Below are 13,347 nucleotides of genomic sequence, written 5' to 3'. Positions count from 1 at the left end.
TATAGTATTTATCTATATAATATATAAATTTATAAACTAATTTGATATTCGAATGCGATAATACGGTACTCTATTTTGTTTATCAAATTTGAATTCGAAATCAGTTATTACTAAATTGATAATCTCATTACCCATATAATACCATACTAGAATTCGGTGAATTTGGTAAATACCGCTTTTATACCAATTGCCAAATACCCGATTTCAAATTACTAAATTGAATTTGAAATCCAGTATGAATTCGGTTCTTACCAAATTTGCTCACCCCTAAGCTGGGTAATGGCGTCTCCTATTTTAATAGGAAGGGTTATACATTTGATGTGATAAAAACAATTTGAAATTGGCCTGAATCCATAATCAGCCCGCATTTTATCTGGTATTTTGTATACAAAGACTTGCACTTACCATATTATAACATGTAAAATAGAAATAAGAATAGGCGCAACTCAGACTCGAGCTCGAAATATAGTTGAAGGTGAATTCATCTAGGTTGAGAAATTAACCTTTTCTGTTGTTAATTAGAACATTCATGTTTAATTAGTTTTCTGGGTGTTAAAATTCTTATACCAACATCATTCTACAAGTGCATAATTAAGCAATGTACATCCCACCATCTTAATTTCAATACCAAAGAAAGTCGTATCTTTTTTATTTTCCTTATTTGTTATTGTAATTTGTACCTTATCCCTCTTCTTACAGTACAGCAGAAAACGTGTTTTCCCATCTATTTTTATTTTTCTAATAATAAAGAAGGCAAAGAAGTTGCCTCTACTTCTTTTTCTACTTGTCCCTTTTCATCCTGTTTAATTTGTTTTATAATTTCTTCAATTTACAAAAATATTCAATACAACATATCAAACACTTTTCATATTTTCTTTAAATATATTAAAGAAAGCTTGAAATGGTCTCATGACCACTGATGCACTCCACTCAAACTTAACTATATTCTACAATTTCTGTCGCAATGGATCTTTTGTTCCACTCCTTGCTCTACTCACCATTACACTTTTTATTCTATTACTATTTCTTCTTTATAAACATCATATTATAATTCTTTTTTTCCATAAAGATCCAATAACAATTAATTGAGCAATACACAAAATTTAAAAATTTTAAAAAATCAAATTACACAACAAATTATTTTTATGAATTTTTTGCTGTATTTTTATTTTCCATTTTATTTTTTTGAGACTATTGTATTTATTTTTTCCTATGTTTTTAGTTATTTAATAGTAAAAAAAGAATTGAAATATGATATTTATGGAAGAAAAATAACAATATAATAAATAGTAAGACAGAGTGGGGAACAGGGAGTGAGACAGAAGATCTATTGCAAATTTCATTTGGATTCTTTTTTCTAAGTTTTGAAAGAAGGATTGTATTATTTTATTTTATTTTTCAAAATTTAGATAAATTATGGTTAATTTTATGTTAGAAGATACTATATACTAGAATTAGAACAATGAATTAGGACCACCAAAAATCTCAATCATGTGCAAATAAATTCTAGACAATGACTCAGTTTTTATATTAATATTTGATTGTAACATTTCTAACACCTAATACGGTAATTTAATTATCTTTAATTATCTTATGTACATTACAAAGTTTTTTTCTTGTGCTAAATCACCAATGCAAAGTTTTTTTTTTCCTTCCCTTTGGAACTTTTCCCTAGTTTCCTTTCTTCTTAATCTTTGTCAATGTGTCACCAGCTCGAAGCTAGTTTTCCACGAATGGAATGCTAGCCTTGCTGATTGGAGTTTTCCCCTATTGATGCATAAGTACTTGGGAAAGCTGAAGCTGCCATTGTTATTTACATGCTAGCAATAATTTTTGTTTCACAGGATTTTTATTTTATTTTGTTCACAATGACTGTTGTAAATAATTTGTTGTTTATTTGGTAAGATATATGATATTAATAGCAAGTTACTAAGCAACTTTTTTTTCTGTCCAAAATAAACAATAGTTTATTGTTTGATAAGCAATAATGACAATAGTTTTACTAATATGATAAAATATATTTCAATACCAAATTTAGTCTTTCTAAATTAGAACAAAGTGTCATCATAATGCTTTTAGAGTTGGTGGCTTTTTGGATTCGTGAAACCATCATAATGCTTTTCAATAGCAGTTTTAGACTTTTTTTTTTAGTTAGTATTGCTTATAATACAAAAAAAAAAAAAAAAGAGGATTGACAAATAAAAATTAGATCACATTAAAAATTCTCAAAAAAAGTCACTAGTTTAACGGTTAATGTTGGTGTTTATAGTTCCATAGTTTCACTAGGAAAAATATTTAAAAAATGAGGAATAAGAAGAGAAAACGAAAAGAAAAAATAATTATAAATCCCATTCTTTGTATATGCATACCAAACAAGGGAGTCTTATTAAATGTTAAGGCTATTATTGTCATTTCAGGTGTGTAAGGGAGGCAAGTGTAATTTTTAAAACCTTGGGAGAACTCAATTAAATTATCAGAAACTTATACCTATGGGAAATGTTTGCATGCCATTGAAATTTGCTGGTCAGTTTTAATGACCATAAACTGAACTTCTCACATAAATACTAAGGCTGCGTTCGATTCTACAGAATTGGAATTGAATTGAAATTGTAACATACTGCAATTCCTTGGTTTGGCAAATACATATAATTTAGCAGCAATTCATTTCGAATTCCAAATTCTTTGTTTGATTGGGAGAAGAATTCATGGAGAATTGGAATTACTTAAATTTAAAATTGAAAAGATATGTTCCTTTCAATAATAATAAAAAAAAATGTTAGCACAATCACTTTGTGGTAAAAAAAAAAAGGACATAATTTTCCCTAATTTGCACAACTTTTTTTATTATTAAAAATGAAAATCTTTATATCCTATTTCGTAGTCTACAGTAACTTTTATAGATTTATATAACTATTATATCATGTTAATTATCAAAACATTGAATATATTCACTACCAAGATTACATCTAGAAAATGAAGCAAAATCCAAAAAAACGTGTACAAAATGCTTGTCCACGTCACCAAATCAATACCTACTATGTAATCGTTAATTATGATCTTACCAGCTAGAACAAATAAATACAAATTTTCTAAGAGAATGGAAATACATATGGTTAATGACAAGTAATGCTCTGTCCCTAGCCGCTAGTCCCGCGGTTAGTCATTTCCTGCAAGTTCTTTTCAGTGGACAATCACTTTTCAAATTCCAATTCAATCTACAAAATAGCTTGGTTTAGTTGGTCTTTGAAATAGGCAGTAAGGTGGTCTGCCTCTCTGTCATTCCTTATACAATGGCTATCATGTACCTCAAGGAAGATGCTGTATAGCAAGTTATCTTCGACCATGCAGGCCTAGATCAGAAAATGAGAGATGTTATTAAAGTTAAAAAAATTCTAATCAGGTCAACCAATCATTCTATATCGCAATCAGCAAAGTAGCAGATGGCATTGTAACGGACAAAAATAATGCATAATCTATTAATTCATGAAAAGACTAGGCAATCAAATGCATATCCAGTAAACAATTCAATAATACGTAAATGTATTCCTGATTTTGTTTTCACTACTAACTCTTCCAACTGCATAATATAACTGACAAATGAGTTTTTTGAATGTTTATTTAAAACTTTACTATCGCTTACTGTAAAAGTTATAGAAAAAAATTTTAAGATGAAAAGCTTTTTTGTTCTTTTCTTTTTCTTTCTTTCTTTTTCTCTTTCTTCCTTTCTTTTTTCTTTTCTTTCCTCTCTCCCCCTCGACACCACCCCCTCTGGAGTTTGAGCAAATTCCAGAGCAAAAGCTCCAGCGGAGAAAGAGCGGAACGGCCAAGGAAATAACAACAGCCCTCGCTTCTTTATACAATCAGACTAAATGAAAGAAAAAATGAAAAAAAAAAAAGAAGAAACAATTCTGAGAGTTCCAGTGAGAGCTCTCCGCCTTTTGTACATTCATCCGTCCCACCACCAACGCGGCCACCACCACTTCCTTCTTCTCAGGTCTTTCAAAACCTTTTCGAGAAAAGTAGCAAAAATAAACGTGTATATTCCCTTTCCGGCACTGCACCACAACCTCCGCCTCCGCCACCGCTTCCTTCTAATTCAATATTCAATAACTTGTTTAAAGGCGGGAGGAAGAGAGAGGAGGGGAGGAAAGGAGGAGAGGGAAAAGAGAAAGAAAAAGAAAAAAAAAGGTGGCTGGCACAGGAGTCGATGCCAGCTGGTCTTCTCCAGCGGCAGAGGTGGTGATGAGTTGAGATGGAAGAAGAAAGAAGAAAAGGAAATTTTTTTTTGTGTGTTTTAGATATTTTGAAATGTGTAGTTTAAAATTTTGAGAAGTTTGTTTAAGATTACTGTAATTAAAATAGTTAAAAAATTTGTAGAAGATAAACTCTCTTTGCCAAATGGGGCCTTAGTAAACTAAAATACTTTTGAACCTTAAGACTAGTATGCTATACTGGAGGCGCTATGAAAGAGCTTTCTTTAGTGATCCTACAAATATATATGATTTTGCTAGTAGATATAAACCAATCTCTAATTAACAGTGGCATCAGACTAGGCTCCATTTGTAGCATACATGTTTGACATAAGTGTGTACTTTACAACCTTGTACAGCTCAAAAGCAAAAAGCTTTGAAGCTGCCCATTCTGCTGCATTTACGGTTAGAAAATAAATTCTCCAGGTAAAGGAACATGAGCTAACATGGCAAACATCCTCAATCATACAGAGTTCCATGGAGGACAATGTCACGTTGACAACATTTCCAGGTAAAAGAACATGAACAAAAATGTTAGATTGTCATCAACCAAGGATCAAAGGGCAGACATGCTTTGCATCAAAAGGCAGCATAGGCAACTTAAATGAATGTAACTATACACAACCAGAATCGATGAGAAAATGTCAACTATAACAACTTTATTGGTGAAATCTTGACCTACAATTGCATCTGTTATGTACGAAAACTAAGGCAGCTTAGCTATGAGAAAGACACATAGGGAAAGAAAGAAGGTTAGCATGATTAGAAACAAGTTATAAACAAATAATCCAGGTAAGCTAAATATTAACATCATCAATATCCCAATCTATCTCTCTCCATCTCAAGATCTCTCACCAAAAGTGTTCATCACTAGCTCATTCATACTGAACTTCAAAAATTCTATCATTAGTTAGGTTATCTCATAATTATTGTTTCATAAGCACAAGACAAGAATCTCAAACCAGTAATTGAAAAAAAAAAACTAAATCAGTATACTAACGTTTCATTAATTAGCAAAGGAAAGGTGGCAATTTTTAAGATCAAGTTAGCAAAATAATGCAATTCTTATACAGATGGAACATGTACAGTTGCAGAGCCACCTTTAGTATATTATCAGAGTAAAGAGGGACCACAATTTATCTTTTATCTTTCTCTGAATCAGTTAGAACGATCAATATTTCCGCATCCAAACTATGGTTGGTGTTATATCTAATGTAGAAGCAACATTCTTATAACAAAAACTACAAACAAATACGAGTGAAACGGGCTAGGATTGGAGTAACAAACGGAATTCAACTTCTTCTTCTTTTTTTTTACTGGAATTCAAGTTAATAGAACATAACAATGTAAAAGAACTTCATCTAGAAATCCATCTTCCTCATTCCTTGTACTCCAACAATAAATTTATGACTTCCCATCAAAATTATTCAGGATATATAGTTACTAGTTGACATCAAGAAACCCAATCCACGATAGATCATGCTTAGAGAAATAAAGACCATGATGCAAACATCAAGACACTTTACATGGGATGATAAATCAACCAAGCAGTTAATTAATATTTAAACTAATGCCACAAGTATACCATTTCACTTTCAGAAGAAAGCAGAAAAATACAAATATTTGAGCACAAGGTATAGTGCATCACTGATAAGAAAGTACTCTCAAATCGGTGAGGCCAATAATGAAGAATCCATGTACAAGGGATGCCCACAATGCGTAATGCTGAGGAGACTATCTCCGGTGGCCATCTTCGACTGCAGTGATTGGATTTACTGCATTTGGGCCAATTTTGACGTCAACCACGAAAAGAAGCCTTACAATTTCGCTCATAACATGCATAAATGAGAGTAGATGTTCAATGGTGGGAAAAGGCGGAGGAGAATGATGAATAAGAGGGGAGACGAGGAGTCAGCATTAGGGGTATAGGTGGAGGCAGAGGAGTGAGTATAGGAAGAGAAAGAGGTATGGAAGCAGTGGCGGAGCTAGGAATTAACTTTGGGGGGGGCGAGTCTATAACAATGAAAGTAAAATATATTTACAAAAAAAATATAATGTGAACATATATACCACAAGATTAGAAACAACCTTATATAGAATGAAAATTACTTATACGCTTCACATATACAAAAATATCATCATATTTACAAATCTATTTGACTGTGTGGGACATATGAAATTGTGCACGACGACTTTTAATTTTATCAAAGTCATCAATGATTGAATTTACATCAAAAGTTCTAGCAATTTCTTTCGCAATATACATTATCATAGAGTTGGCAAGAAAGTCTTCCTCCATCCTAGAACGCAAACAAGTCTTGATGATTTTCATAGCAGAAAATGCACGCTCTGTTGTAGCTGTTGAAACAGGAAGAGTCAAAATAAGACGAATCAATCTATCAATAAGAGTATAGCACATTGACTTTCTTGTCTTCGCTAACACTTGACACAACTCCTGAAGTGATGACAAATTTTGAAGCTGAGAATTACAGGAAAACTCAATCTGGAAAAGCTCTAATTGAGTTCTTAAGTGTAACTTCTCTTGATCTGTGAAGTCAGCTGAATAAAACTTGTCTGCAAGTTGACAAATTTGTTCAATATTGAAAGCCTGAAAATTATCTTTGGGGTGCAATGCTGAACTAAGAATAAGCAACTCTATTACATCTTCCTTAAACCTATTCTTCATTTCAAGTATTTGAGAATCAACGGTTGCCAAAAACACATCAATCCTGTAGTGATGCTCCATGGTAATTGGATCATTTTGTTTTCGAATTCTTCCTCGACCTGCTTTATAAATGACATTCATATCGGGCATCTCTATATTTCGTGCATCACAAAATGTCTTTACATTGGTGAACAATTCATTCCATCCATTATCTTTGTAACTTTGAAGTCGATCCTTTGTTACTGAAACCAATTTAAGGGCATTCAAAATATCTTGAGATTTGCATTGTAAAGCTTGAGAAAGTACTTGTGCAAATCCTAAAATGTCCCTCATCATATGCATAACAAGAACAAAATCAAAGGATGTCATGAAATCATAAACTCTGTCAGCTTCACTTCTTTGAGTTGATGTATTTCCATAATTGATAACATCAATTAGGACAGAGCAAATGTCTTCATATTCTGTGAATAAGCTACAGATAGAACTAAAATGAGACCCCCATCTTGTAGTCCCTGGCCGTTTTAAGGTACCCATCTGATTCTGACCCCTACCAGTCTCAAGTTCATCAATAGTAATCAATTCAGCAATTCTAGCAGCTCTAGCAACTCTAAGTTGGTCCACCCGTTTGCAAGAAGATGAAACTAAATTTATGAGAAGAGATAAGTTTGTAAAGAATTGTTCCACAGGAATTACCTCTTGAGATGTTGCTACCAATGTTAATTGCAGTCGATGAGCAAAACAGTGAATATAATATGCATAAGGGCACTCCTGAATAAATAATGCTTGCAGTCCATTCCATTCTCTACGCATGTTACTAGCTCCATCATATCCTTGGCCACGAATGTTTTGCACACTCAGATTATGGCGAGAAAGGACATCACATATCTCCTTCTTCAAAGTCAAGGAATTGGTTTCGTGCACATGAACAATGTCAAAAAATCTCTCTCGAATATAGCCTTGCTTGTCCACAAATCTAAGAACAATAGCCATTTGCTCTCTTTTTGATCTATCTTGAGCCTCATCAACAAGTATAGAAAATTTTGAATCACTAATCTCCTCTCGAATATGCTTTTGTATCTTGATCGACCAAATGGACAATATCTCCTTTTGGATCGTAGGAGAAGTATAAGATGCATTTCGAGGAGCATTATCAAGAACCACAGCAGCCACTTTTTCATTATAAGAAGACACATGCTTGATCAACTCAATAAAATTACCTCGATTGTTAGAATCTAAACTTTCATCATGACCCCTAAAAGCCACCGCTTGAAATGCACACCATTTTGCAGCATCTATGGAAACTTGAAGTTGCAACCGATTTTTTGCAACCTGCTCAGAATTTTGCTTCTCAATAATTTTGTCAAGATGTTGCAATGAGTTTCCCAAATCATGATAGCATTGCATTGCCACTTTGTGTGATGAGTTAGGATCTTTTCCAATGTGATTTAAAAATGCACAATTTTTTCCATCATTTACCTTCTTCTATGATCTAAATCCACTAGTTGTGAAGGCCATTGATCCAAAACGGTCCGTTGGCTTGGAAAAAAGTGAGCAAGGAAGACAAAAGGCAGCATTCTTTGTTGGAGAAAATTCCAACCAATCTGGAAACAATTTATACCAAGAGAAAAGGAAACGTCGGCCCTTCTTGTCAACAACCATTGATTCAATCGGAAGCTCAGGTTGGTATGGCCCAAACTTAATATATGCTCTCCGTACCTCATCCCTTTGATGCTCTAGATATTCCCAAATGGATTTTCTCTTTCCAGGATCACGTTCTATGGATGAAATATCAAACTCTAATGATTCAGCTCTACAAAATTTCTTTGTTTGATGCTTAGGAGAAGAATCACGAAGAGGATAAGGAATTTCACCACTTCCACTTGGTTCTAGACGTCTTTTCTTGAAAAAAGAATCAATTGTCCTGTTGGCCATTACCACTATATTTGCAACAAACAACAACCTGCAATCGAAATAAAATTGATTGAGAAATGCTGATTATGGCCTATAGAGATGGAATAAAAGCAGCAAGAACATTTGCAACCTAAGTAGACATAAGTGACATGCACAAAGTATTATTCAATAATAAAATGCAAACAAATGATAAAAGATCTCCATTAGAGCAGAACAAGTTCTCATTTCAAACATATCTCAAGGAAGTTTTCATAGCTTGTTATTAAATCGGCTGAACTTGAACAACTAACACCTACTTGAACTCATCAACTACTGTAATCCGAAAAATAATCAATAACTATCCATGCCAGTAAAAGTATCCATGCCAGGCTCATGAATGCAATTTATACGTTCCAGAAAATTAATTTCTCAGTGAAACTTGAGAGCAACTCAAGTACCACTGGTTTTTCTTAAGCTACCATGTTTTTTTACAAACATGAGCCCTTTGTCAAAGTTGTCCAAGTCACATCACTTATTATTTTTTTTCCCTAATAAATGATTTCCACTTCCAATTTACTTCATGGTGATCATTTGTTGTGCGGCTCCAAGAAAGGTTTCAGACACACGAAAAATGGCAGATGGTTCCAACATTAAATGTGCAAAATAGACTACTTAAACTCATCAAGGCTACACCAATGGGTCATAAGTAGACAAGACTCCATTTCCCGCCAAAGGAAACTCAAGCTCAGCTCTGCAGCTGCAAAACGTAACAACTTTTTAATGTTGCATTAACTGAAACTCAATTTATAGTTCCTACCAAACACACACAATTCACAAAGGTGGGAAAAAAAATAAATTCAGTAAAATGACAAGCAGAAAACTAAAACTCAATGCGACAAGTTATTTCCCCAATAAAACTCAATGCTACAAGTACGAAAAATAATACAAGTCCTTCTCGATCAATTCATCAAACAACTAGCGGGCGAACTTTTTTACACCCACATTTTACTAAATAAATTTGTACGTAAAAAAAAAAATTTTTTTACACCCCTCCAATTGTTAAAAAAAAAATTACCTAGACAGCTAGACCATGCAAAATGCAATGGTACAAATGTACAATCCTTAGCCAGCGGGGGAAGGTCTTCACAGGAGAAAGTTTCTTCAAGCCTTCACAGGAGAAAGTTCTTCGGGGCCCAAGCCTTTGACGTTTCTATTTTCTACTTTGACGTTTCTACTTAGGAAGAAGAATTGTGGCAGTCAATTGCCAAGTTAACTAATGGGCTATCTTTTCTTTGCACTTCATACGTTAAAAAAATAATTCTCTGTTATTTGGACTTTCAAATATTATTATTTGGGCCCTTGGGGGGGCAAAGTGAATTTTTTGATTAATTTTTGGGGGGGCAAAACATAATAATAAATTTTTTTTTACTTAGAAAATTTTTTTTTTTAACAATTGGAGGGGGGGCGGTTGCCCCCCCTGGCCCCCCCCTTCCCTCCGCCCCTGTATGGAAGTGGGAGGCTTACATTTTTTTCATTTCATTTTTCGTTGATTATATAGAGACCCGTTTTACTAATTAACTCATCTAGGATCCACGTACTAACCTGATTAGGGGGTGAAATTGTGGAATTAGAATTGTAATTCTTAGGTCTTATTAAAGGATTTAAATTTGTAAGGTGCGCCATTCCAATTCTAAGTCTCCAAATCTTTCACGACTTGTAATCAATGTAAGGTGCGCGATTTAGGTGGGCTAGTTACCTAGTTTGCCAGTCATCTTACAAGCAAGAATCCAATCATGCCAGTATGACTAAGGTAAATATTAACAGAATTAGACATGATTCCGAACGCAACCTGAAGTTAAGTTAATAATTAGCAGTGTGAGATCCGTTTCACATAGGACGAAAGGAAAGGATGAATAGTTTGGACTTGAACTCGTGACTCCGCTCAAGAGTCATTAGAGTAGTCCAAATCTCACATTAGAGCAAATTTCACATGGTTAAGTCGTATGCAACATCAAGTAAAGGTTTGGGGAATGATATTGAAGATGCTTTGGATGCTATGGAAAGAGCATCAAGTAAAGGTTCGGGGGAATGATATTAACGATACTTTGGATGCTGTGGAAAGAGTATTGAGAAGAATCCAGCTTCAGAATTTTTGGGGAATTTAGTTCAATTCATTTCAGACAGTTGATGGATTTTTGAGGCTACAATTTACACTTTACACGCATAGTTATGATGTAGTAATTAGTACTTTCGATTTTCAATTCATTCGTTGCCTCTTTTTTTTTTAGCTTAGATATTGTATAGGACACTCGGTAGACTTCTTTCTTTTTTCTCTTCCCAACAAATATGTTGTAATTTAATTATGCTTCATAGAGGAGCTGCGGAAGGAAATAGAATATGAATCGCTGATTGAGAAAAGTTGGAAGAGTCTCGGAAAGATTTAGTATTTTTTCAAGCTAATTTCCTTTTTTTTAGATTTTTAAAATTATGGTCATATACTCTTATTGATTTTTCTTTGTGAAGGATATATATAAAGTTACATTGGCTATCTAAGTCGTGTTGCCATCAATATAATGAGTGATGGAAATTAAGGCCATTATAGCAAAGCCAGTTCGGAAGAGAGATTGGAAAGCGCAAAAAGATGGTAGACATCTAATTCCAAACGCACTCACCAAGTAATTGACTATATTGAGGTGGAAATGTGTAAAGGTTTGGGAATCAGGTGACCAATGATGGAGCCAAGGGGGGCAGAGGGGGGGTCATGGCTCCCCTAAATTTTGAAAATTTTAATTCATAATATGTAAATATGTGTGTAAAATAAAATTGGCCCCCTTAAATTTTTACAATTTTAGTTTATATTATATATATATATATATGAATTAGTCATCTTTGAATGGAATGACATGCAAGCTTTAATTTGCCATGAATGTCCATATGCCTATTACATTCATTGTTTGGCTCAAAGGCTTCAACTTGCTTTAGTTGCACCTTCTAGAGAAGTAACTTCTGTTCACTAATTCTTTTCCAGTTTAGTTTTGATTATCAACATTGCTACTGCATCTAGCAAACATAATAATGAATTAAAGGAGGCTCAAGCAATTGAAGTTGCTACTAAGATTGCTAATGGTGAACTTGAAACTGGAAGGGGGTTTAATCAAATTGGCACTTTAAAACGAGTTGGAGATACTCGTTGGGGTTCTTATTTGGATTCTATTTCTAGTTTACTGAAAATGTTCAATGCTACTTGTGTGGTTTTAAGTAACATTGCAGTAGATGGAGGTTCATACTCTCAACGTGGAGATGCAAATTTACCTTGGAATCAGTTGTTATCCTTTGAGTTTGTTTTCACTTTGCATCTTATGAAAGACATTATGGAAATTACTCATCTTCTTTGTATGGCATTGCAACGTAAATCTCAAGATATTTTGAATGCAATGCATCTTGTCTCAAGCACAACAAAGCTACTAAAGAATTTTCGAGATTCGGGATGGGATGATTTCTTGGTGAAAGTTAAATTAGTTTGTGGGCAACATCAAATTGATATCCCATGTATGAATGCTCAATATATTGCAAGACGTGGTAGATCTCGAAGTCATCATGATGAGATTAGTGTGGGGCATTAATATCGAGTGGATATATTTCTTGCAACAATTGATTATCAATTGCAAGAGTTACATAGCAGGTTTAATGATCATACTGTGGAATTGCTTGCTTTGAGCACTGCTTTAGATCCTAGAAATGGATTTATGCTATTCAAAATTGATGATATTTGTAAACTTGCAGAGAAGTTCTATCCGAATGATTTTATGGAGCAAGAACTAGTACGTCTAAGAATAGAACTTCAACCATTTGAACTCGACATTCCAAATCATCCTGAATTGCAAGAATTATCTGGTATTAATGAGTTATGTCAAGGCTTGGTGAAGACAAGAAAATCAGTGATATATTTTCTTATTGATAGATTGATTAGACTTGTTCTTACTCTACCTGTATCAACTGCAACTACAGAGCGGACATTTTCAATTATGAAAATAATCAAGACAAAGCTCCAAAACAAGATGGAAGATAATTTCTTGAATGATTGTCTAACTGTATATATAGAAAAGGAAGTTGCTGAAAAATTTAGCGGTGATTCAATCATAGATGAATTTATTTCTATAAAAGAGCGTAGAGTTCAATTTACTTCTAAGAAAAGATGTTGAAATTTCAAAGTATGTTAACATAACTTTTATCTTTTTTCAATTGAAAATAGTTACATTTATATTACATGGTTATACATATATATATATATATATATATATATATATATATATATTGCATAGGTGACATATTGGAGAGCTCATAATGTGCAAATTAGATGGTTTGTGATGTTATAAGATATTTAATCAAAGGTTATCTTTTTTGTCAATTTTTGTTATGACTGTACCGCATATTTATGAATAAACATACCTTTATAATTAAATTTAATATTTGATATTTTTATATGTAATATATTTAAATAGAAGAAAATTATTTTGAACATAATATATTAAGATAATTTTA

At 33.3% G+C, this 13,347-nt stretch overlaps 1 protein-coding gene and 1 pseudogene across 1 annotated transcript; one reads left to right on the top strand and one right to left on the bottom strand.

The window, feature by feature from the left end:
- The window catches only part of LOC113689055 (uncharacterized), a 188,844-nt pseudogene extending 181,119 nt beyond the window's left edge, over window positions 1–7,725 (bottom strand).
- Window positions 7,726–11,385: 3,660 nt separating this feature from the next.
- Window positions 11,386–12,428, top strand: LOC140007158 (uncharacterized). The gene is made up of 2 exons (XM_072049842.1): window positions 11,386–11,480; window positions 11,834–12,428. Exons 1-2 carry the CDS (start codon window positions 11,386–11,388, stop codon window positions 12,426–12,428), a joined length of 690 nt encoding a protein of 229 aa, XP_071905943.1.
- The last annotated feature ends 919 nt before the right edge of the window (window positions 12,429–13,347 follow it).

The sequence above is a fragment of the Coffea arabica genome, chromosome 5c (assembly GCF_036785885.1).
Source record: "Coffea arabica cultivar ET-39 chromosome 5c, Coffea Arabica ET-39 HiFi, whole genome shotgun sequence".
NCBI classification, from domain to species: Eukaryota; Viridiplantae; Streptophyta; class Magnoliopsida; order Gentianales; family Rubiaceae; genus Coffea; species Coffea arabica.
This window is presented reverse-complemented; position numbering and strand designations above follow the sequence as displayed.